Source organism: Salvelinus namaycush, chromosome 29 (assembly GCF_016432855.1).
Source record: "Salvelinus namaycush isolate Seneca chromosome 29, SaNama_1.0, whole genome shotgun sequence".
In the NCBI taxonomy this organism is placed as follows: Eukaryota; Metazoa; Chordata; class Actinopteri; order Salmoniformes; family Salmonidae; genus Salvelinus; species Salvelinus namaycush.
The window spans coordinates 4485696-4509926 of record NC_052335.1 but is presented as its reverse complement, the minus strand read 5'-3'; the positions used below and the strand labels follow the sequence as shown (position 1 = coordinate 4509926).

The window sequence follows — 24231 nt, the reverse complement described above, 5'->3', positions numbered from 1 at the left end:
ACATTTATACATCCGGTGAAATGTCTTATTGTGCTATCTGTACCATAACCCTTACCATTTTAAATTTCAAATGGGGGAGGGGGGTGTAGGGACTTCCCAAGGATCCCGAATAGCAAGGACCATTATCTGATAGAATGCTACATTATAACTGGTTCAATTTAAAACTTGTTCTAATGTTTGCAAGTTTGGCCCAGGTTTGTCTGTAAATCTGTCCCCAAATAGAGAAATTAACAAATGTTATTATTGAACCATGATAACTGTTGTAGTTTTTGTTTGAGTGAAACAAGCCATTATGCCAGAGGATGTCAGAACCACAGTCTTGATGCGGTCTTCTAAATAAAGCCTTGTAGAGTGAATGGTTCTTTGAACCGAGCAATATCACTCTTGTTTAACATGGCAATCAAACTCTGAGGCGTATAGCTAACCTCTTCACCACCTCTAAGTAAAAGGAATCGGTTTCAAAGCCAAACTGAGTATGTTCAGTCCTTTGACAGGCAGGTACACTGCTCAATTAAAGTCATCCAGTATTGAGGGAATGAAAGAACTTGACAAAGTACAATTTGTACCTTTATTCAAGTATATCACAGCAGTTTTTAGAAATACAGTAAAAGTTTTCCTTTCAAATAACTTACACCAACGTAACATTTGATGGGGAAGAAGATGTTCAATAAACTTTAACCTCAAGAAGAAATCATTAAACATGGTGATGCTACGAAAACAAAATCTACTAAATAAATCCCACACAAGAGAAACTCAGTAAGTAGTGATGGAAAATTGTGTGCATACTGGACTAAATCATCTTTAACTACCAGACAAAAATTGGTTGTTTGTCCAAACTGACAAATGTATTGACAAGAGAGGATGACAAAAATGTATGACATTTTAAAACCCAATTCTTAAAAACAAATGTTAAAGGGACAGATTTTATAAGATGGTTGCCAAATTGTGTCAGCAACGTGAATAAGATTTACACTACCAACACGCTATTGTTTTGATGTAAAAATTCCAATAAGTCAACGTTATCCTCATCCAGTATCCCACAGTCCATAACCACAAAACTAAAGAAAAAAACACCACAATGGAATAAATAGGAAAGTTGAAAGGTCATGTGTAGCCTGAAGAAACCTGAGACACCTGTAAACTTCTTTATTCTCCAATACATGCTAATCCGCTACCTCACTTCAGCACTAAACCGAGTAACAACTATTGCCAATTTGTTTAATGTACAAAAATACTGTTTAATGGATAGATGTAAAAACATGTCTAATTGTTAATAAATAAAATACAAATTTAAATCACCACGAGAAAGAGATTCAAGTCTGCAAAAACAATCACCCTCAAATGAAAAAAAAAAAGAGATTGTGGCTTGATGGACAAGACTAGTGAATATGTGTAGTAGTGGGATCTGAAAGGAAAGCAATCTTAGGACGTCTCGGTCTACAGAACTGAAATATACAGTTTGACATTTCCTTGAAATTAAATGCTGTATGTTTCGTCTCGGCTCAAATGCAATAAAGACAAAAAAAACTGAAAATGGTGAGAACCAACCAAACTGTTGGGTTACCGCAGCAACCACAGAACTTGTACTGAGTGTTGCGACAATAGTTTGGAACATGGCAAAATACTGTTTGCGCCCAGTAAACAGTTTCTTATTAGCATTCAAATAAATTAAGCTGAGGTAGCTTTGTTTCTCTCGATCTGCAGTATTCCAATGCTAGTTTGCATATGTTCATATTTATTTTAATTGTTAAATCTTCACCTGGCAATCCAAGAGAAGGCAGATGTGGAGTGAGGTTGGATCAGCATAAAGCAGGGCTAGGCATACAGGATTTTGTTACAGACCAATCGTAGTCAAGCCTGAAGAACACCATGATTAGTTGATTTGGTTGGAACAAAAGCCTGAATGCCTAGTAGTATTCTCCAGGACCTGGAGAACCCTGGCATTAAAAGGTAGACAGCGAAATTCCACTGCCGCAGATATTGAGATGAGCGAGACGCAAGTTTTCGCTCACACACAGTATCTGCTTCACCAAAACAGCGGAGAAGATGAGCCTTGTGCTTTAACACTTTTAGTTGTTGCGGAAGCTGTCCCATTATGCGGTTTACTTTCTGCAACCATGTCATATCGGAGTCCACCATTTAACAGTGCTGTGAATGTGAAAAACTGAGGCTGGCCACATCTCGTCAAAACATGGACTCATCCATGGCCAAGGAAAGACCAGAAAAAGTTGAAAAACAAAAATGCATATCTTTACCACAAGGTGAACATGGATGGGCTGGAAAAAAGCTAATTACATCCCTCCCACTAGACAGACAATCAAAAGCATCAACAAAATAAACAAACAATAGAATGCTGTTTTATACCTCAACAGGGCACTGCCTTGAATGGCCTTGTTCATGGTCAGAAGCTTCACAATCAATGCAATAACAATTCAAAACATCATTTCCAATGTATCATACAATAGAAAAACTTTTTTTTTTTTATGAATCAAATGCACAACATAATACATAGCCAACTGTGTAAGTTGCTTATCTATATCTTTATAGAGTTAAGATCTGTTTTCCTATGAATGTCGACTAAAAACGGCCACGCAATCATTTGAGGTAAAATTGGCACCACGTTTGCTGTGACTCATTTGTGGCATCCGTTGACATGAAAGTAATGATAAAATCCTTTTTTACTCATGTGGGCAGGAAAAGACTAATAGTAGATCTGCTTTCCTACTGTAGAAGTGACTTCTATCCACTGGACCTGGGTCAGTCAAGGTGAGAGTTTGGTCCTAGATATATGGTTAGTTTAAGGGGAACTTCTACATCCAGCTCACTATACTGCATTACATGGAACAGAGCAGTCGATTAAAAACCTTAACAGCTGTTCTTTATGGGGGTTAAATAAGGCACATGCTAGGCAGTGCGAACTACAAAAAGGTGTCCAATTTAATTTGAATTGCTTCTAGTTAGGTGTGGATTGACAGGAAATAAAAATTAGCAGGGCACAGCTTGTGTGGAAGATTTTCTTTTTTTACACAGAATTACAGACAGAACTGTGAATCAGCTACCACAAGCAGCACGTCAATCTGTGTGCTACGACTGTGATAAGAGTCTTGTCAATGAATGTTATTTTGATGTTCACTGCAAACCTCGCACAAATGCTTCCTCAGTTCCCGTTGATGCATTTCAGTAACACCCTTATTAATGGGGATTTGATGTTTTTGTAATGCATGTACATGCTGGCAATTGATTCTAGCTCAGCAGTGCCAACTTTACCCTACAGTATGGTCATGTTAAAAACATTTCAATGAACATTGGACAATGTTTGGAGCGAGAACGGTGGTTATAAGATCCATATCAATAAAAATAAAAAAACGAAATCATAATTGATTAGATCCAGATGCTATTCAAACCAAGCTGGTTTAATGACTAAGTATGATCTGTAAGCTGTTGTATCTATGAGATGACTGGCCTATAATCTTGATTCACTAGCTTACTGAGAGATGACATGGGCTCAGCAATGGTGACAAGACAGGAGACTGTCTCAACCTCCAAGCTAACTGCACATACTCGCACTGCTGGTGACAATCTGTGAATGGGATTACTGTGTGTGCATAACGAAGCACATATGTAGTTTGCGTACGGCCAGTTTAAAAGTAGGCCGTCGTTGAGATATGACATCACCCAATCTGTTTTGTTGGTTAGTTTCCGAGTTACTCCCACCGGCAGCAAGGATTAGGATAGCACCTGAATAGCACCAGGAATGCCCGTTTCACCGTTCGTGTGTGCGTGTCCAGGAGTCTGTTTGGTTGTAGACTGGATTTGGGTCCGACCAGGGTACCTGAGACTATAGCACCATAGAAAAGTCTCCTCTTTCTCCCCGTTCTGTCGTCCATGTTAAGACCAGGGCTCTATATTTGCTCTGTGTGTAAGTACTTGGCTCAAAGGCTTGTGTGTGTGTGTGTGTGTGTGTGTGTGTGTGTGTGTGTGTGTGTGTGTGTGTGTGTTCAGGGTAAACCTGGCTGTCTCACAGGAATGTAATGAAATTCTGGACTTTCCTCTCCATCTCCTGAAAAACAAAAGCATCAAAACAAACAGGTCAGAAAATACTGTATGTAGCACATGCTTTACATCTGGATACACAATTATACCTTGAATATTACCATTGAAAACACAAACTTGCTAACAGATGCTCAATTCATTCAAATGTTGATGCCAAGCACGCCAAAATAGGCATATGCTAAAAAGGTTAGTCAACACGGTGAAGAATGTGAGTTCTGATATAAACTGAGTGTACAAAACATTAAGAACACCCGCTCTTTCCATGACAGCTTTCACCTTGTCAGTCTATGATCCCTTATTGATGTCACTTGTTAAATCCACTTCAATCAGTGTAGATGAAGGGAAGGAGAGAGGTTAAAGGATTTTTAAGCCTAGAGACAATTGAGACATGGATTGTGTGTGTGTATATATATATATGCCATTCAGAGGGTGAATGGGCAAGAAAGAATATGTAAGTGCCCTTGAATGGGGTCTCTGGTAGGAGGTGCCAGGCGCACCAGTTTGTGTCAAGAACTACAACGTTGCTGGGTTTCACGTGTGTATCAAGAGTGGTCCACCACCCTAGGGCCTCCCGAGTGGCGCAGTGGTCTAAGGCACTGGTGACCCATGGGGCGGCGCACAATTGGCCCAGCGTCTTCCGGGTTAGGGGAGGGTTTGGCCGGCAGGGATGTTCCTTTCCCATCGCGCACTAGCGACTCCTGTGGCAGGCCGGCCGCAATCGCCAGGTGTACAGTGTTTTCTCCGACACATTGGTGCGGCTGGCTTCCCGGGTTAAGCGGGCGTTGTGTCAAGAAGCAGTGCGACTTGGTTGGGTTGTGTTTCTGAGTACGCACGGCTCTCGACCTTCACCTCTCCGAGTCCGTACAGGAGTTACAGCGATGGGACAGGACTGTAACTACCAATTGGATACCAGGAAATTGGGGAGTAAAAGGAGTAAGAAAGAAAAAGGGTCCACCGCCCAACTTGACAACTGTGGGAAGCATTGGAGTCAACTTGGGCCAGCATCCCTGTGGAACGCTTTCGACGCCTTGTAGAGTCCATACCCCGACGAACTGAGGCTGTTCTGCGATTTAACTCACGATTAGGAAGGTGTTCCTAATGTTTGGTATACTCAGTGTTGTCAACCCATTCACACTGCATCTGAGAAGAAAAAAAAAAATCACAGATTTTAACACTTACTTGTGTATGTCATCAGGCTTGCCTGCTTTTAACACCCACTGTTTTCTGAGGCATCGGAAAGACGCCCTGCTTCTCTCAGCTCAGCTCTATAGAATGTGGCTTAAAGTTCACACCCTGTCACTGACACACACCTCAAAACACGCTTCGCTCGCTAGCGAAGACACGCAGTGTTTACTTTAGCCCATGCAACAGTTTTACCTTCCGTAGCGTACAGACTGAACTGTACGCTCCCCACAGCTTGCCACTAACAATGACCACCAGCTCTGACACACACACACACACGCTTTACTGTCAGAAGTTGAGGCAGGCTAACGCTGGACATCAATGCGCAGTGTGCACTCAAATCTCCCCTTCTCCCCCGCCTCACTTCTCCAGAACATCAGAGAACATTCAAGCTGGGGAAAGGTAGTAGTCAGACCACAGCTGGAGACTAGAGCGCTATAGCATGTCTTTTAGGATCACCAGAGGAAAGCTCTTATACAACATGTTGCATTTCATTGCGTTTCCCCATGCCCTGCCAAGCACATACAAGATGAGGGAAGACAGACATATTTTACCAACAGAAAGTAACTAAGTGCATTCTAAAGGGCTAGTGTGTGTCTGCGTTTGTGTGGGTCTCTGTTAGGGGTATAACGGTACACGTATTCGTACCGAACTGTTTGGTCCGCACCGTGAACCCGAATGAATACATAAATAAATACACTTGCCCTGTAGGCTATGCTGCGTTGTATGCCTCTTGAGTGAATCTGAGCTGGGGGGAAAAAACATTCTATTTTACAAGCTATTCCGTTAAAACTAGAGTGTGCACGTTGTAATCAAAATTCTAACCTTAATTGCAGCATTTCAAACTGTACTATTGTGAGGCGCAGCCGGGAACTAGTTCTGTACGACGGCGAGTGGTGGGGTGGAGCAACCAGTAGGATTCTCCATCGTTTACATTTCCAGTTTGGGAACATTTTGGCTGCCCAGTAGATTATAACGGCGATGGACAGAGAGAGTATGTCTCCACTGCTCAATGAGAATAGCCTATTCAGCTGCCAACACCTCAGACATGTTGACACATTTACGCTAACAAAAAAAAAACACAACTTCATCTCCCCTCTGCATTCAAGCAACCCTTTTGACTGGGCCAAAGAAGAGCAATAGGTATGTTTATAGCCATGGCTATGCGCCCATTCTCAGGGGTTGAGAAGAATACGGGGATTTAGCACCTCGTGAAAGTGGTCACTTTACGAATTTCGCCCTCGCACCCATTTCAACAAATCGGTAGTATCCGCTCTATAGAAGCAATCTAAAGATAATGTTGTCAAAGAATTGGCCAATGCACCATGTGTTGTGCTTACTACAGAAAGCTGCTTGACAGTGACAGCCCATCACATTACCCCGGTGTGGGAAATGAGAAGTACCGCGCTACAGACACGTCCCCTTTCTCTTTGTACCAAAACATTATAGCATAGGCCTATACAATGTCTGAGCCATGTTTACATATGGATTTCACACGCACATTGCACTTTATTTAAGTGTTGTTGTTGAGTAATACTGTGTTTTCATTTATAAAAATACAAAGTGTTGGTATTCCCGATTGTGCTCTCAACAGGCATTATATGAGTCATGACCATATGGAGTCAGGAATACCAACACTTTGGACTAAAATTAAAGTTTCGGCATTTAATTTTCCTCTGCTCACGCTCCCTGGACAGTAGGGCTGGGCGATATGGCCAAAATATTATATCACGGTATTTAAAAGAAATTGGACGGTATTTTTTCGTTTTTGAATAATTAAAGTTCTACATCTGCTTTATGAGTAGTGAGTGATCCTAGGGTGCCAACACATACATTCTAAGTGATGTCTTTCTCCATTCTGATTGTTTTATACTGTTCAATTCAACTTCAACCAAAACAAATTTCAGCACTTTTATCATTTCTGCATTTCCTGCATTCAATTGCAGTGGTGGAAAAAGTACCCAATTGTCATACTTGAGTATGAATACTCAAGTATGACAATACTGAATACTTAAGTATCAAAAGTAAAAGTATAAATAATTTCATATTCCTTATATTAAGCAAACCAGATGGCACCATTTTCTAGTTTTTATTTTATTTACGGATAGCCAGGGGCACACTCCAACACTCAACATCATTTACAAACAAAGCATGTGTGTTTAGTAAGTCCTTCAGATCAGAGGCAGGGGATGACCAGGGATGTTCTCTTGACAAGTGCATGAATTGGACCATATTCCTGTCTTGCTAAGCATTCAACATGTAACGAGTACTTTTAGGTGTTAGGGAAAATGTATGGAGTAAAAAGTACACTATTTTCATTACGAATGTAGTGAAGTAAAAGTAAAAACTGTCAAATAATAGTAAAGTACCGATACCATTTTTTTTTACCTTAGTACTTTTACACCACTGCTCAATTGAGAATTTCCACACTGCCACGTAGGGCTGCACGATATGGGCAAATAATCTAGGACTTATTTTTAACCAAATGTTGCGAATTAGAGCAAAACTGTTGGAATCATGGAAATAGAATGACTATTCTAATTATATAGTTAGAATATAATAGTGGGCACTTTGAATACAGTGTTGTTTGAGATGACAACAAATTAAAATGCCAGGAAGGAGTTATTGTGACAGGGTAGGAACTAAGGTGATGATAAGTGTTTCCTAGGGGACCCTATAACCTTTGGCTACATTGTGTGTTTTCTCTTAGCTACTTCATGTAGCTAACATATTCCTCTTTGATTTAGAAGATACTGTTGCACAAACATGCTGATTTAGGTCGACACCATCACCGGTATTATCAGGCTGTATTAGCTGGCTACGTTTGCTCTTACTCAGTACATTTATTAGCGTGAACTTGCTAAGAAAAGAAACAAACTAATAGTGTCATTATAGAACGCTAGTGGATTTATATTAAGAAGCAAAGTGAAAACATTGCTGCATTGACCATGCAGACTGAACGCAAGTGTCTCGTGGTTGAGGAACATTAAATGCGCTCCTTGAGTGACAGGGGGCGTGGCTTGGTCTGTGTGGAAAGTGGCACGGAGAGAGATGACTCAAGTAGCGAAGTTAAACTATAAAAATGGACATTACACATGGTGTATCACATTTAACAAACCAAACATTCAAATACCGGTATAGAAGGTAAAGTAAAAACCCAAACCGGTCCCTGCATCAATACTGGTATATCATAATATACGGTATACCGCCCAGCCCTACAGGAGAAATATCAGCACTGACCAGGCATACAAACAACCCTCCTCTCTCCAGCGGCTGACCAGCCTGTGTGTCCAAAGCAGCACCCCCGCTCTCCACTCACGGCGCTAGCCAGAGACATCGGTATAAGCCTCTAGTTAATACGACAACACTGGCTACTCCCTCTGACACATTGTCTGACAACCTCAGTGTGCTACAGTCATTACTACATTCACTCCTGTAATAGCCTTCAAACTCCACATTAGTTTTCAGGAACCAAGCACACATCCACCGCATTTGGAGGGCCAAATAAGCTTTTGTCTGTGTGTCTAGCTACGCGTGTGTCCGTCTAACCTCCTGTAGCCGTGTCTTGTCGTAGTCCAGTCGGTGTTGGTAGATGCACTGACTGAGGAGAGAGAAGAGTCTCTCCAAGCGGTCCACGCTGTAGCCTTCACTCCTCTGTACCACTGTGTCCAAGAGGGCCTGGGAGAGGAGAACACACACATTATACTATGTTATTATACGCATGAGAAACAACAAGCTCCCTCGTGAGGGGACACATTCAAGCCATAGACACGCACAAGCAGAACATAAATACAGCATTTAATGCAACAGGGAACATAAACGCATACCCTGCATTCACATCACGTGTGCAACTCTCTCGCACACAGAGAGGTCAGCTTTATTCAAAAGCAATTACGATCAGAGGGACAGCTAATTAAGGCTAATCATAATTAGCTCAGTGTTTACATTTGTCTGCTACTTTAATTAAGCACTTTGGACAGTCAAAGACCCTTTCAATTGACCTGCTCATTCTCAGCTTGCCACCTTGTGTGTGGATCAAAATCCATAGGCCTGAAATAGCAATCACATAGCGACTAGATTTACAGTCATTAGACACCAGGCAATAAAAGAAAGTGACGGGGAATGAGGTGCGTGTGTCAGAAGAACAAGGCGTGGGCTTCTCCTTATCAAAGTGAGGGGATGGGTGTCTCTCTTAACTGCAAATAATGACACAGTGACTCTGAACACTTGGAGAGAAGTATGACTCATTTACCCATCTATCTCACTACTGTATCTATACTGAACAAAAATACAAACGTAACGAGTTGGTCCCATGTTTCATGAGATAAAGAACATTGCACAAATGTGTTTACATCCATGTTAGTAAGCATTTCTCCTTTCCCAAGGCAATCCATCTACTTGACAGGTGTAGCATATCAAGAAGCTGATTAAACAGCATGATCATTACACAGGTGCACCTTCTGCTGGGGACAATAAAAGGCCACTCTAAAATGTGCAGTTGTGTCACATCGCCACAAATGTCGCAAGGTTTGAGGGAGCGTGCAATTGGCATGCTGACTGCAGGAATGTCCACCAGAGCTGTTGCCAGAAAATGTAATGTTCATTTCTCTACGTCGTTTTAGAGAATTTGGCAGTACGTGTAAACCGCCCTCACAACAGCAGACCACGTGTAACAACGCCAGCCCAGGACCTCCACATCCGGCTTTTTCACCTGAGCGGAAGGTCTTCACCTGACTACAGTTCCACGTCGTAACCAACTTCAGTGGGCAAATGCTCACCTTCGAAGGCCACTGGTACGCTGGAGAAGTGTGCACTTCATGGGAGAATCCCGGTTTCAACTGTACCTGGCAGATGGCAGACAGCATTTATAGTGTCGTTTGGGCGAGCGGTTTTCTGATGTCAACATTGTGAACAGAGTGCCCCATGATAGCGGTGGGGTTATGGTAAGTGTGTGTATATATATATATAATTTTTAAATGTTTATTTAACTTGGCAAGTCAGTTAAGAACAAATTCTTATTTACAATGACGGCCTACCCCGGCCAAACCCGGACGACGCTGGGCCAATTGTGTGCCGCCCTATGGGACTCCCAATCACGGCCGGACGTGATACAGCCTGGATTCGAACCAGGGACTGTTGCACAGATACAGTGCCTTAGACCGCTGCGGACAACGATGGCAAATTTGAATGCACAGACATACCGTGACGAGATCCTGAGGCCCACTGTCGTGCCATTCATCCGCCGCCATCACCTACTGTTTCAGCATGATAATGTACAGCCCCATGTCGCAAGGATCCGTACACAATTCCTGGAAGCTGAAAATGTCCCAGTTCTTCCATGATCTGCATACTCACATGCCACCCACTGAGCATTTCTGTTCCAGTTCCTGCCAAATCTCCAGCTACTTCGCATAGACACTGAAGAGTGGGACAACATTCCACAATCAACAGCCTGATCAACTCTATGTGAAGGAGATGTCACGCTGCATCAGGCAAATGGTGGTCACATCAGATACTGACTGGTTTTCATGCATGTAAAATCCATAGATTTTAGGGCCTAATGAATTTATTTCAATGGGCTGATTTCCATATTTGAACTAAGTAACGTTTTTGAAATTGTTGCATGGTGTGTATATTTTGTTCAGTGTATAAATTCCCCCTCCTTTTCAACCTGTCTCTCTACATCTAGGCCTCTGCTTCTAATCTTATCCCCTTTAGTCCTAAAATCCCTTACCTTTCGTCTCTCTAAACATCTCCCCTCTCCCGCCCTCCCCCTCTCTCTCCTTGTTAGCCAGCTGATTTAATCAGAGTGCTGTGCCTTTTTCCAGTTGCCCAGGCCAATAGTGACAGCGGGGGTGTGTGTGTGTGTGTGTGGTGGGGCTAGCGGACCCCCTGAGGTAGTGAGCTCCCAGCACACAAAGGAGCAGTAATCCAGTCTGTTAAAGGGGGCTGTGATACGGACCATTAAAGGCACCTCTCCCCACCACCCTCCTTCCCATCACAGCACATCTTTATCCCCCTGTCCTCTCGCTCAGCCTCTTCTCCCTCTCTCTACCCTCTTATTTTGCTGATGGACCCTCTAAGGTACAGAGGAGGAGGGGGAGAGAGGGGGAAAGAAAGAGCAAGGGAGAGAACGAAACAAGAGAGGACAGGAAGACGAGGTGTCATAGCCATGGCTTTAAACTCTGTCCTATCAGCTGAAGCACAGCATGCGGCCAGGCAGATGACTACATCAGTGTGCCAACAGTGCGCACACACACACACACCTTTACACACATGTCTCCCCAAACACACACCTAACCCTGCAGACACACACCTACACACACAGACCCATCTGTAAACACACTGCCAACTCAATGCGGCTGCGTTCCCTGCATGTTTCAGCCCATTAAAGGCAGCTAACAAGGCCACTGACAGGCTGTCTGTGATCCTAAGAATATAAGACAACCTGAGAACAGGACACCAGTTATGACCAACATCTCTATCCTGGAACACACACCCTACCAACTCTTCAAAGCACACACACACACACACACACAGTGCTCATAGAGCCCAGCCCTTTGAATGTCTGAAATGGAGACCAGGTCACAGCTTATGACGGGGTACAGAAATAGTCACAGCATGGGGTGCGAATGCTTTGAACTGGAGCGCTGATGACTTACATGTAGGTTAGTGTTACATTGGCATATAAAAATGTCTCACCCTGCAGAGCAGGTGGTTATTAGTGTATAAATGTTAGCGTTACTTAACACCAGCCCTTAATCAGTGATAATCCCTTACTGGTAAAGCACATTTCACACTAAACGTGTGATAAGTAGTCACCCCACAAAACTTTTAGAATGTTTATAAAAAAGGGAAGGAGCGAATACATTATGGTCATGTGCTGATATTATGAGATCACTGGATAATGTTGTGATAGCTATATTAAGTGTGATTGACCATCTGGTTTTGCCAGTCTATCGGGTCTTCGTGCATTGCAAGGCCTTTTCGTAGCGTTTAATATGGAGGACAGTGTGTCAGTGTTGAGGAGCAATGCTGAACACTACTCTTCATTGGTGTTAAGAGCTGTGTTGGTGTCAGGAAGGCTGCAGAGGGCTGTGTAGGCTGGTAGAAAACACAGGTGAGCCTGCCGCTGTAGCCCTGGGATTTAAGTGCAGCAAGTGAGAGTGGCAGAGGGGGAGAAAGAAAAATAGAGGCAGAGCAAGATGGGGAGAAAGAGAGGCAGAAAGTGAGAGAAGCACAAAGAGCGGGGGGGGGGAGAGTAACTGGAAGCGACACAGTATCCATCACCACCAGCGATGTTATTAAGCTTTCAAAATCAGCCTTTAGAGAGAGGAACTTTCCCCTTTTAATTTTTATGTAATCTTGTCTTGCCTGTGTTAAGGATGAAATATAAATGATTCACGCTTCAAGAGAAAATCTACAGAGTTGAAATGAACGGAAAGAAGGAGGGAAGGAGAAGAGTGTAGTGGGTGATTTGCAACTGTTGCAACAAGAATTCCAATCTCCAGAAAGGAGTGAAACGCCCGGGAGACACAGCCAAGTCACACGGATTGGGAGCGCGAGGACACACAGAGTTGCGTAACACGTGGCACATATAAAGTATCACAAGGCTGACACCTCAGAGGGGTCCAGGGTCTGTGTCATGACTAATGTGAATATGATGGAGGAATCAAATTATGCAGCGCCCTCACTCGCTACTCCCTACAGACTCAAACAGACACACGAGGCTAGCATCCACAGCAGATAAGTTAAAGGCCACCGTCAGACCTTCAACATGATGGACTGAAGGGGTGTGATGATGATGATGTGATGGAAAGCGGGCCAGGTGACGGTGGTGGTCTGATAATGTGGTCTGGACATGACCGACAGGTGTTATGAGGGACATGATGAACAGGTGTCACTAGATACCGACTCAGTGCCAGAGTGCAAATTAAAGGCTATGATGGAAAGATGTGATGGAGACCGGGGCAGGTGGTTGACCTGGTGATGTGATCTGGACATGATCAACAGGTGTTAAGAAGTTAATCTGGTATGGACGCTAGGCTCATGGTGAGGGGACTTGGCTGTGTCAGGGGCATGGTATGGGGAATAAAAGATGGTTCACACCTTTGGCAAACTTCATCTACAGACCATCTCCTCTCTAAAAATAGAGAGAAATAAAAAGCAAATAAACTTATTGCAGGTGTTTCAAAGAGAAGTACAGAGCAGTAAAACACTTAGTCTCCCGTGTCTCAGACAGAAGTGAAATCTGCTTCTCTCTCTAGCTTGGAAGTTCAATTCTTCCTTTAGCTCTAGTACAGTATTCACTCCAGTAGTGCTCGGTGAGATTATACTCAACAGCACAGTGCTTTGGCGGCTGCCTTGCAATGTAGGAGTTTGCTGCTGATTTAAGAGAGCGCTGAGAATAGAGCGAGAGGGGCTGACTGACTGCTGGAGTTCTCAGTTCCAGCTGTAACAGACTCACAAGTGGATGAGGTCAGCAATTAGGCTTAGCCCAGTCTATAGCAGGATTTTATTCTGTTTTTGGGGGTGTTAATGTTGGACATAAGACTGTAAAAACACCAAATCAGCTCCAAGTGATTAAGATTTTGGAAATCTGTTCCAAAGTATTCCCACGCTTAATAGAGAGATGCAAGGTTTGAAATGATTATGTTCTAGTCAAATGCTATATCTGTTTGGGCTTCTTGCGGTCAATTAGCAGTCCACAAATTATTTGTAATTATTTCCCAGCCCCCTAACCACCGCTCAAGACAAAAAAAATCATCCCGCAGCTGAATCTAGTTGATGATCCCTGGACTATAGCTGTCTTTTATCTGGGATAACTTCGGAAAGTCTATTCTCCTCTCATGCTTTTCTCTTCCTCTACTCTCTCTCTTTTCTCTCATCTCCTTCCTTTTCTAATTTTTCTACATCTCCATTTCCTCCCTATTTTTTCCTCTCCCTCTCCTTTCATCTCCGGTCTTGTGTCAAAAGCAAAACCAAACAAGCCTCAGGCCCAATCTGACAGCTCAGACATAAATGAACGCATGTCCCAAAAAAATGCACTTTCACACAAAAACGCTTTTGACAATGCGGATAAAAGTGTGTGTGTGTGGTGGTGGGGGCGACGACATTTGCAGTGTGTGTGTTAGTCACTTACAGAGAGTGGTTTTGGACGTGTGTGTGTATCTCGGCGCACACGTTTGTTTTCATGATATGGTGCCGTAACTGGTTGCCGATGTGGATGGAAGCCTTTTCAAAACGACAGGTCTCCAAACGCAAAGCTATTATCACATGCAAATGGTCGCTCTGTCAAGGACATCAGCGGGAATGAGTACAAATGAAAAGGAAGCATCCCAAAAGTTATTTATTTCTATTGACAATCAAAATGCATCGCTCCGGCCATTAAGCAGTTTACTTCCCCTAGCAGGCATTCCGAATAGCCGCCTCCCTCCCTCTCCGGATGGAACCATGCTGTTATTAGTGTTGGAAATGGGCAGACACGACAAACTGAAAATGGGGCCATTTCTGTGGACGGACGGCTCTGAAATGGGAAATCTTCACATGCTGTAATAGTCAGGCAACAGGGGAGAGAGAACTCTTCAGTGTAACAGCCAATGAATGCACACGGGGCATTTGCAGCTGTGTAAAACAAATCTAAGGAAAATTGCCCCGGCCAAGTCTTGTAGCCCAGCCCGCGTGTTCTTTGGCGAGGTGGATAGAATCATTTGAATTGATTCCCTGATAGATGATGATTCTGCTGCAATCTAGGGCACTTACAGTGCCTTCAGAAAGTATTCACACCCTTGACTTTTTCCCAGAATGAGACAATAGCTCCCCTAAATGCAACCAAAGATCTAAATAAAGATAAGTGGTAAATGTTTTACAGTGGTAAAAAAAGAAAATCAAAACATCCAATTGAAACGATTCCCACCTCCCTCATGGTTTAAACCATTTATTTCTACGTGGCTGCACAAACAGTCTCCCTGTCTACGGCACTGTCCACTCAGTAGTGCTGAGCTCCTTTAAAAAAACACAGATTTTCCTTTTTACTTGCTCATTTTGGCCATTTGTTTGCCATGCGCCCTTGATAAAAAATGGCCTTTATTCCAATGCATTAGATTTATCCGTTGATTCATCATGGTTTGCTTTTATCATTCAGCTGTTTACAGCGCTCATTGCTTTGTTTTTCAGGTGCAGGCAGGTAGCCTATTGGTGTTCTCTGTGTCATACGTGGCCAGAAGTAGTAGACTAATTATTTAGCCTTATAATTTTCTACCAATATTTGTTGTTTCCTGGATCGGCTGATGATGGTTGCCAATATCACTAGATCACTAGCCTACAGCTACACACCAATGCGCATCCAACATTAAATGACAGAAGGCCTATAGCTGATTCTTTTGGTTAAAAGCATTCGATTTTGCAAAGGCATAGGCCTACAATATTTTGGATTTGTGCGCCCATGAGAACTGTTTTCACGGAGAAACATAATGAACTGTTACACAGGCATAGTTACATTTACAGTGCATTTCTCCAAGGTCCAGGAATTGTACAGGGTTTAAGTTCAATGTTCTAATTCAATTGTTAAATGCTTAATAATTACAAATAACACGGTCATAAATGTAATTAATATAAGGAAAGAAAGGTAGTGTTTTATGTCACACGATCTGTGAAGACTCCAAACATTGAACTCATGAAATATGGACAACTCATGAACTAGGGTGTAAACATGTTTTGATTCAACTTGTGTTTTATATTGAATGTAGGCTACCTGTTCTGCAGGTATTCAATGTGTGTAAAATTGTCTCTGCTGAGAGGGTAAGGCTACCGGCAGTGGTGTAGTGGAGAGTAAACGCAACTAAATGCAGTTTACCCACCTTATCAGAAATCGCATTTAACGTATAGGGAACGTTACTTTTTTTCCACCATCACCAGCAATCAGAGTTTACCCACCTATTTGTTTAACACTACATCACTGGCTACCAGTAGGTCTATTTGAAATTCATGGTAATAGGCCTACACATTGTAGCCTAGTCTAGTAAATTGACTGTGTGTGTGTGTGTGAAGTTAACCACCTCGTTTTTCCCAGGACAGTTTCAGCCCCATTTTAGGTGTCCCGACTTTTCAGGCAATAAAAAAAAAAGTCAATTTGGCAGCAAGACGTATCAATTAATGTAGGCCTAATCAATGGCAATGGCCGAACGTCATTAGGCACACTTTTTGGGGTTCTGTAATGTCTATTCATCAAATGGCGCGAGTGTACATGCATTGCACTGCTTGGATTATTTTGGAGTGGACGAACATGCACACAGGAAGCCTACTTTTTTGAAGTGATTTGTTTGACAATCAGATGAAAGCGTCCAGGGCCACATTAAATGGTAAAACATTTTAACTGTTAAATTATGTGCTTATTTTTAGACCCATACAAAAGATCTGCTCAGTGATATCGCCAATGTGGACTTTAAAACAGTTTAATGGCTGCTCTAGGAGAAAACCGAGGACGGATCAACAACATTGTAGTTACGCCACAATGCTAACCTAATTGACAGAGTATCAAAGGAAGCCTGATAAAAACATCATGTTTGCAGGAAAACCTGGTTCAATCTGCTTTCCACAAGACACTGGGAGATGAATTCACCTTTCAGCAGGAAAATAACCTAAAACACAAGGCCAAATCTACACTGGAGTTGCTTACCAAGAAGACAGGGAATGTTCCTGAGTGGCCGAGTTACAGTTTTGACTTAATCTATAGCCAGACCTGAAAATGGTTGTCTTGCAATGATCAAACACCAATTTGACAGAGCTTGAATACTTTTTTCAAGAATAACTCAAATATTGCACAATCCAGGTGTGGAAAGCTCTTAGAGACTCACCCAGAAAGACTCACAGCTGTAATCACTACCAAAGGTGATTCTAACATGTATTGAGTAAGGGGGTTGAATACTTATCTCATCAAGAATGTGTGTTTTTTACTTTAGCTCAGCATCAACATGCCTGATTCAACTAACCACCAAGAAGCAGGCTATTGAGTAGAATCAGGTGTGTTGGTGCTGGGCTGCAACAAAAGTCTACACCCTATGTAGCTTTCCAGGAGCAGGGTTGAAGAACACTGCTGGAGCCAAAACCATTTCCAGAACCTCAGTGTGAGGACTGAACAAACTAGCAGATTTTTTGCTAATTCCAAATGGGTTTCCAGGTGCCCTGCAATCTAAGTTAAATGTCAGAAGTAAATGAGACTTCTCCAATCAATGAATTTGAATTTAAGAGAAGATGAGAGGAGTACCGGAACGTGCCACACCACTCCTCTCCTAATATCAGGCAGCGAGCCAGCCCTACCGACCACTGTGGAGATATCAGCCTTAAACGCACTCTCACCCCGCTCACCGGAAATTCAATTTGTTCTGTCTTTCATCCTGGTGGATGAAAAAGCAATTATTCACAGTGCACTCTTTTCACAATCTGTTTCTTAAAGATATCTCTTCTTTCTACCGCCTAACAAATAAGCCTCCAGATTAGTGCAGTGCGCGTTCACAGGGAGGGAGCGTTCCCACGGTTCGTGGCGTCAGCCACCCACGACTCGTGGCTCTACGTCTTTAACGGGAGCGTCGGTCCACCGCGACCAGTCTGTGACCAGACCTGTCAATCACTTTGAGAGACGCCACCGTCAGGCGAGGGGAGAGGCGGGAACCACGCATCCCTCAATCTCTGCCGCCACCCTGCGGCGATGCAAACAACGGGGAGATAATGATTTGATAGCAGGGAAGGAGCGCGTGACACAGAAACACTTCCTCTACACCTATTAGATCACATCTATGTTGTATCTTCCTGTTCTTAACAGGGCCGTTTGGGTGGTTGGTTGGTAGAGAGAAGAGTCCCTGGGAAAAGAGAGAGGGTTAAGGGAGTGAAGAGAGAGCACAGCTCCAATTTACACCCAGGGTATTAGGTGGAACCTAAGTGTGACCGTGCAAAGTGCCTGGGAATCGTTTCATACATTTATCCTGTCAATCTATTCAGAGACCAACTTGACGGAGCGTAGTGTGGAGAGCAGAGAGCGCAGAGCTAGCGCCTCATGTTTGAGTCATGTCCTGGCTGCATTCTTAAAATGGCTGTATGGAAGGAACAACACCTGTTGATTGACTGAAGACGTGGAGATGCCCTGTTGCCTGCTACTTAAATTGGAACCTTCCTCTTGGATGATAGGGATGTAGAGTGTCTCTCGTTGCGCGCGCACACACCCACACAGTGAGGGCAGACTGGGGTCTCCAACAGAGCACGAGGAGACGATATTAGGCTGGGGAATCAGGAGCATCCATCTGAAAAGGGGGAGAGTGACACCAGCAAACCCAGAGAAGGCATGAAGAGCCTGGGGAGGAATAGGGGCCAGTCCCCCCCCAACCACTCTTTCTCCTTCCTTCAATGTCATAGTCTACACCACCCCATCATGCTCCTTTACTTCCCTCAGCTGCTCAACAGCATTGACTAGGGCCCATTAAATTGACTGGTGATTTTCTCCCATCTGAGAGACAGAATTAGTCTCTAATGTTGAGTGCTCTGGGCTTGGGAGCGACAGAACGAAGGGATGAAAGGGATGGATTAAAGCGGTGTGCAGGGAAGCCTTGGAGATGAGCGTGTAGTGTGGCTGGGATTAGGAAGGGGACATTGCCAGTTATAATGCAGCTAGGAAATGACTGGAGGGATGGCACTGCTTAAAATGGTCTCATTGAAGATAACATGAATGGATGAATGGCGTTTTCACAAGACAGTAAGCTGTGGAAGGGCATTGTGCTTAAAATACAACACACAACCACCATTACCCAACTCATTACTTTCATACTCGGGGATATGTTCAGCAGAAAATAGAGGTAACACACACACACACCATCCCTTACCGTGAGTCGCTGTTGATCGACCATTAGTGTAGGTGGTGGAGGGGTCTGTGGAGGCTCCTCTGTCCCTTCAGTTGATGCCTTTGACTGCTCTAATTGTCTCATTCTGCACGTCCTCCCCTTGGACCAGCCTGGAACAGGAAGAGAGAACAGGTAAACGATACAGCCCACCTACAATCTCACCTTTGACCTATATGTTAATCACCATCAGTTATTAGAACATAATGAACCATAGCATATCCATACGCCAAGGCTTGTTTGGATGAAAGCAAAGGCCTGACAATCAAAGATGAGAATAGCTGCCCCTCTACATTCAGAGCCTGTGATCTGTTGGCTTATAGTTTACTGCTACCAGCGTTCGTGGTAATACACTGTCTGTAGGATCCAAAAAATCCACAACAGAGGAAGCAGAAATCTCCCCCGGCCACCTCTACTACCAAGGCCACCCAAATCACCAAGTAGCTCCAGGCTTCCAGCTGGCCCCTTATAATCCACAGCCCTAAGTCGTTAATCACACACACAGGCCTATTGGCTTGTCCCAGAAACCTCACACACGTACTGTAAAGTTGTATTGTGTACGTACGCATGCAGACACAAACTCATGTGCACACGCACACATGCTGGCAAACTCACAGGCCTATCGGCTTGTCCCAGACACTACACGCCACTAAATGAACGGCCAAGGGTTAAAGACCAAAGAAAAAATTATGTGAAAGAAAAAAGCTAACCTTGTGAATATTTTTTGCAGTAAAAACTGTTTTTGAGGATAAATCTTAAGAGTGGTTTTGGATAGTCTACAAAGGTACAAGACCTCAGACTTTTGAGGGTTTCATTGAAATATGCTGTCTGTGTAGACTAAAGGATAGTATTTCATATTTCACATGCCATATGTCTTGGATAATTCACGCCCTGTCGTTTTACAAGCAAACCCAGTGTAAATCAAATATCTTGGATGACAATCAACAAAATTATAATATTTTGGTTATTTTACAGTGAATGAAAAAGTCATGCGAGGTTAGGCTGACTGTGTTAAAATCTGTGTGACGTGTTTCTGTCTGGTGCTCTCGGAGAAAGATCAGAACTTGCCATCTGTACTCAGAGTAACTCAAATTAACCCATTGACATGATGCATTATTTAAAAGTCTGAGTTAGACATGCATATATCAAGTCAGGATTCTACCCCAAGACAGCTATGAGTGTGGTGATGCACTAGGAATAGGTCAAAGTTAACCACAGATAACCCCTCAGTACCTTCTCTGTCCTGCTCCTCCTTGCCCGTCTCCGTGTCTCCTGTCCTACCGTCCTGAGGACGGCGCTCCTGAGTTCCTCTGCTCACTGCAGACGCCGACACTTCTTCCTCTTCCCCCTCTGACGCTTCACCTTCGACCGCTGTAGGCCCCTCTGTCTCAGAGCTCTTGAGGGCCTGGGAATCCAGGCTGTCCATGGACTCATTCCCGTTCACACACTCCCGAGAGACAGGGGGTGCTGTGGCCGGAGTGGGGGCTGACGACTGCTGCTCAGTCTTGGACTGGACCTCGTCGTCTTTAGGCTGGACCTTCTCAACATCCATGGGCTGGAAACCTTCCTCCTTAGGCTTGGCTTGGGGGTTCTCGCTTTTGGCTTGGGAACCCTCATCTTTAGATTGGAGCGCTTCATCTTTAGATGACGACCCCTCATCTTTAGTCTGGATCTCCTGGGCTTGAGGCTCCTTGTTTTTACAATAAGACTCACTTTTAGACTGGAGGTCTTTGTCTGTGGATGTAGATTTGGCTTTGTCGTCTGTAGTTGGTGTCTCGTCCTCCTTGGGCCCTATCCCTGTGTTGCTCTCCCCTTGGGTCTCTGTTCTCTGGCCCCTAGGGGCCTCATTGGAGCTCTCCTCCTCCGTGGAGATGCCATATGTGTGAGGGTGTGTGTGGTGTCCGTTGGGCTGAGGGTCCATGGTGTCACAGGAAGACTCTTCGTCCTGAGTCAGACAGGAGTCGCTGGGTACCGCCGTTTCCGGCTTAGGCACCGCACATTCATCCTCCTCTTCCTCCGTTCCCTTCTTGTAGCTCTTCTTCTTCCTAATGATGCCCCGCCCCCAAGATGGCCGCCGACGTGCTTTCCTTTTTATGTGATCTGGAAGCAGAGAGAGAAAAAAAAACATTTGGTATGTTCAGTCACATGGAACACAGAACTTATGCTAGTACAACCACACCAGACTCTACTACACGGGTTCTGCTCGCACACACCAGTCTCAACTACACGAGAGAGCTACAGGGGGTGCAGGCTTTTGTTCCAGACCTGGTCTAACACACTTGATTCAATTAGTGGTCTAAATAGAAGCCCATGATAAGTTGATGTGAAGACACACAGAGACAGAATCCTTACAAATGGGCCTTCATTAAGTGGTAATTCACTGGAGTGACATGAAAGTGGACCAACTAACAACAAGCAATTGAGTTGCCATGTTAATGCTCCCTGCCAGGTCTTAAATGCTAGGGCGGCATCAGATGTCCACTCCATTGCAGTGGTTTGTGTGTGTGGCCTGTGTTCCACACGGCACAAGAAGGCAAGGTTAGTGGGCCCCACAGAGGGAGGCTGTCTGGGAGTAATTGCTAGGTGGATGAGGCAGGCTACAGAACAGACAGACAGAGAGACAGAGAGCGCAAACCTCTAATTGAAAACAATTGAAAGCAGCCCCAGATGTGCCCCATATCTCAGCGCCAAACTGGATTTGCCCACTATTCCCTCTCATGGGGGGGATTTTCTATTACTATCCAGTTAAAAGGTCTGGCATAATGGAGTTGCCACCCCTCCCTCACTATGGTGCAGAGGTCCTGGTGGAAATTACAGTATTTCTGGTGTGAGATGTTGACTGTATTCCACTCTGTGGTTGTAATCAGAGAGCACTGCCAGAGAGAGAGAGCAGCAAAGAGAGAGGAAGAGATGAGACGAAACAGAAAGGGAAAAGGAAAGGCGAGCAGGGCTATTGCTGCAGGGACATGACCGATGGTGGGATAGGGGGGGTGGGGGGGGGGGGAGAGCAAAAGTATGCCATCTGAGAAAGTGCAGTAAAAGTGTCACAGGGCGCTGGCAAGAGTGCCTGACGCAGTGAAACTTCAGCAGGGTCAGATTCCACACGCTGTCTTTTTCAAACCGCAGCCACAGGGTACGTGCCAGGCCAACAGTGTGTGTGCATGGCGATGAGGGTGTGTGTGAGTGTGTGTAATGTATCAGCCTCCCTGCCCAGACAAGCGTTTGAACCTGGCCATGAGTGGACTAGGCCTGGGCCTGTCAGTTCAGTCAAAGCCTCCCACATAAACCCATGGTGAGTCTTTGGTCTCAAAGGCATCAAAAGGCCTTTATAGAGGGAGATCCTCCCAACAGTCACATGAGACATGCTAGCTTCCTCATGATTCTGTCTATCCTAATGTTCAGAAGACATTAATCTTCTCAGTCTCTGAACTTTAACGCTTCACACTCGTACACGTATACTGGTTGAAAATTACAGATTAGGGCACTAATAAGAGCCTGAAATGGAACACAGTGGCTGTACAGTAACATGCTATAAATGACGTCAGTGCTCAGGCTCAGGGCTGTATGGGTTTGGAATGACAGCAATTCTGAACTTGAGCACTGCACCCGACAAGTTGCCGCCCCCATTTTTTTTATTTTACCTTTATTTAACTAGGCAAGTCAGTTAAGAACAAATTCTTATTTTCAATGACGACCTAGGAACACTGGGTTAACTGCCCCTCAGGGGCAGAACGACAGATTTTTACCTTGTCAGCTCGGGGATTTGATCTTGCAACCTTTTGGTTACTAGTCCAATGCTCTAACCACTAGGCTACCTGCCGTCCCAATTGGGCAACTTTTGCTAATTTTTGGTTGTCTGAGCGAGGGAAATGCTGAAAATTGAGTACAGTGCATTCAGAAAGTATTCAGACCCCTTAACTTTTTCCATATTTTGTTACATTACAGCCTTATTCTAAAATGGATTCAATTGTATTTTTTCCTGATCAATCCACACACAATACCCCATAATGACAAAGCAAAATCAGGTTTAGAAGTTTTGGGAAATGTATATATTTTTTTTTAACGAAAATTTCACCTTTACATAAGTATTCAGATCCTTTACTCAGTACTTTGTTGAAGCACCTTTGGCAGTGATTACAGCCTGGAGTCTTCTTGGAAATGATGCTACAAGCTTGGCAGACCTGTATTTGAGGAGTTTCTCCCATTCTTCTCTGCAGATCCTCTCAAGCTCTGTCAAGTTGGATGGGGAGCATTGCTGCAAAACTATTTTAAGGTCTCTCCAGAGATGTTCAAGTTGGGTTCAAGTCCGGGCTCTGGCTGGGCCACTCCTGCGTTGTCTTGGCTTTGTGCTTAGGGTCGTTGTCCTGTTGGAAGGTGTATCTTTGCCCCAGTGAGGTCCTGAGTACTATGGAGCAGGGTTTCATCAAGGATCTCTGTACTTTGCTTCGTTCATCTTTGCCTCGATCCTGACTAGTCTCCCAGTTCCTGCTGCTGAAAAACATGTCCACAGTATGATGCCCCCGCCACTATGCTTTACTGTAGGGATGGTGCCAGGTTTCCTCCAGACGTGACGCTCGGCTTTCTTCCAAAGAGTTCCATCTTGGTTTCATCAGAATAGAAAATCTTGTTTCTCATGATCGGAGAGTCCTTTAGGTACCTTTTGGCAAACTCCAAGCAGGCTGTCATGTGCCTTTTACTGAGGAGTGGCTTCCGTCTGGCCACTCTACCATAAAGGCCTGATTGCAGCATTCCACCAGAGATGGTTGTCCTTCTGGAAGGTTCTCCCATCTCCACAGAGGAACTCTGGAGCTCTGTCAGAGTGACAATTGGGTTCTTGGTCACCTTCCTGACCAAAGCCCTTCTCCCCTGACTCTCTAGGAAGAGTATTGGTGGTTCTAAACTTGTTCCATTTAAGAATGATGGAGGACACTGTGTTCTTGGGTACCTTCAATGCTACAGACATTTGTTGGTAGCCTTCCCCAGATCTGTGCCATGACACAATCCTGTCTCGGAGCACTACGGACAATTCCTTTGACCTCATGGCTTGGTTTTTACTCTGACATGCACTGCGACCTGTGGGACCTTATATAGACAGGTGTGTGTGTGCCTT

General features: G+C 44.2%; 1 protein-coding gene across 1 annotated transcript in view; it reads right to left on the bottom strand.

Annotated features, from left to right (window-relative positions):
- Positions 1-554: 554 nt before the first annotated feature.
- The window catches only part of LOC120024103 (ATPase family AAA domain-containing protein 2B-like), a 137293-nt gene continuing 113616 nt past the window's right edge, over positions 555-24231 (bottom strand). Inside the window, exons 25-28 of the mRNA XM_038968241.1 lie at positions 20355-21221; positions 19107-19234; positions 8785-8913; positions 555-4060 (exon numbers count right to left, since the gene is read on the bottom strand). Of these exons, the coding sequence (XP_038824169.1) occupies positions 4019-4060; positions 8785-8913; positions 19107-19234; positions 20355-21221 (1166 nt within the window). The 3' untranslated portion in view covers positions 555-4018. The remainder of the gene's footprint in view (positions 4061-8784; positions 8914-19106; positions 19235-20354; positions 21222-24231) is intronic.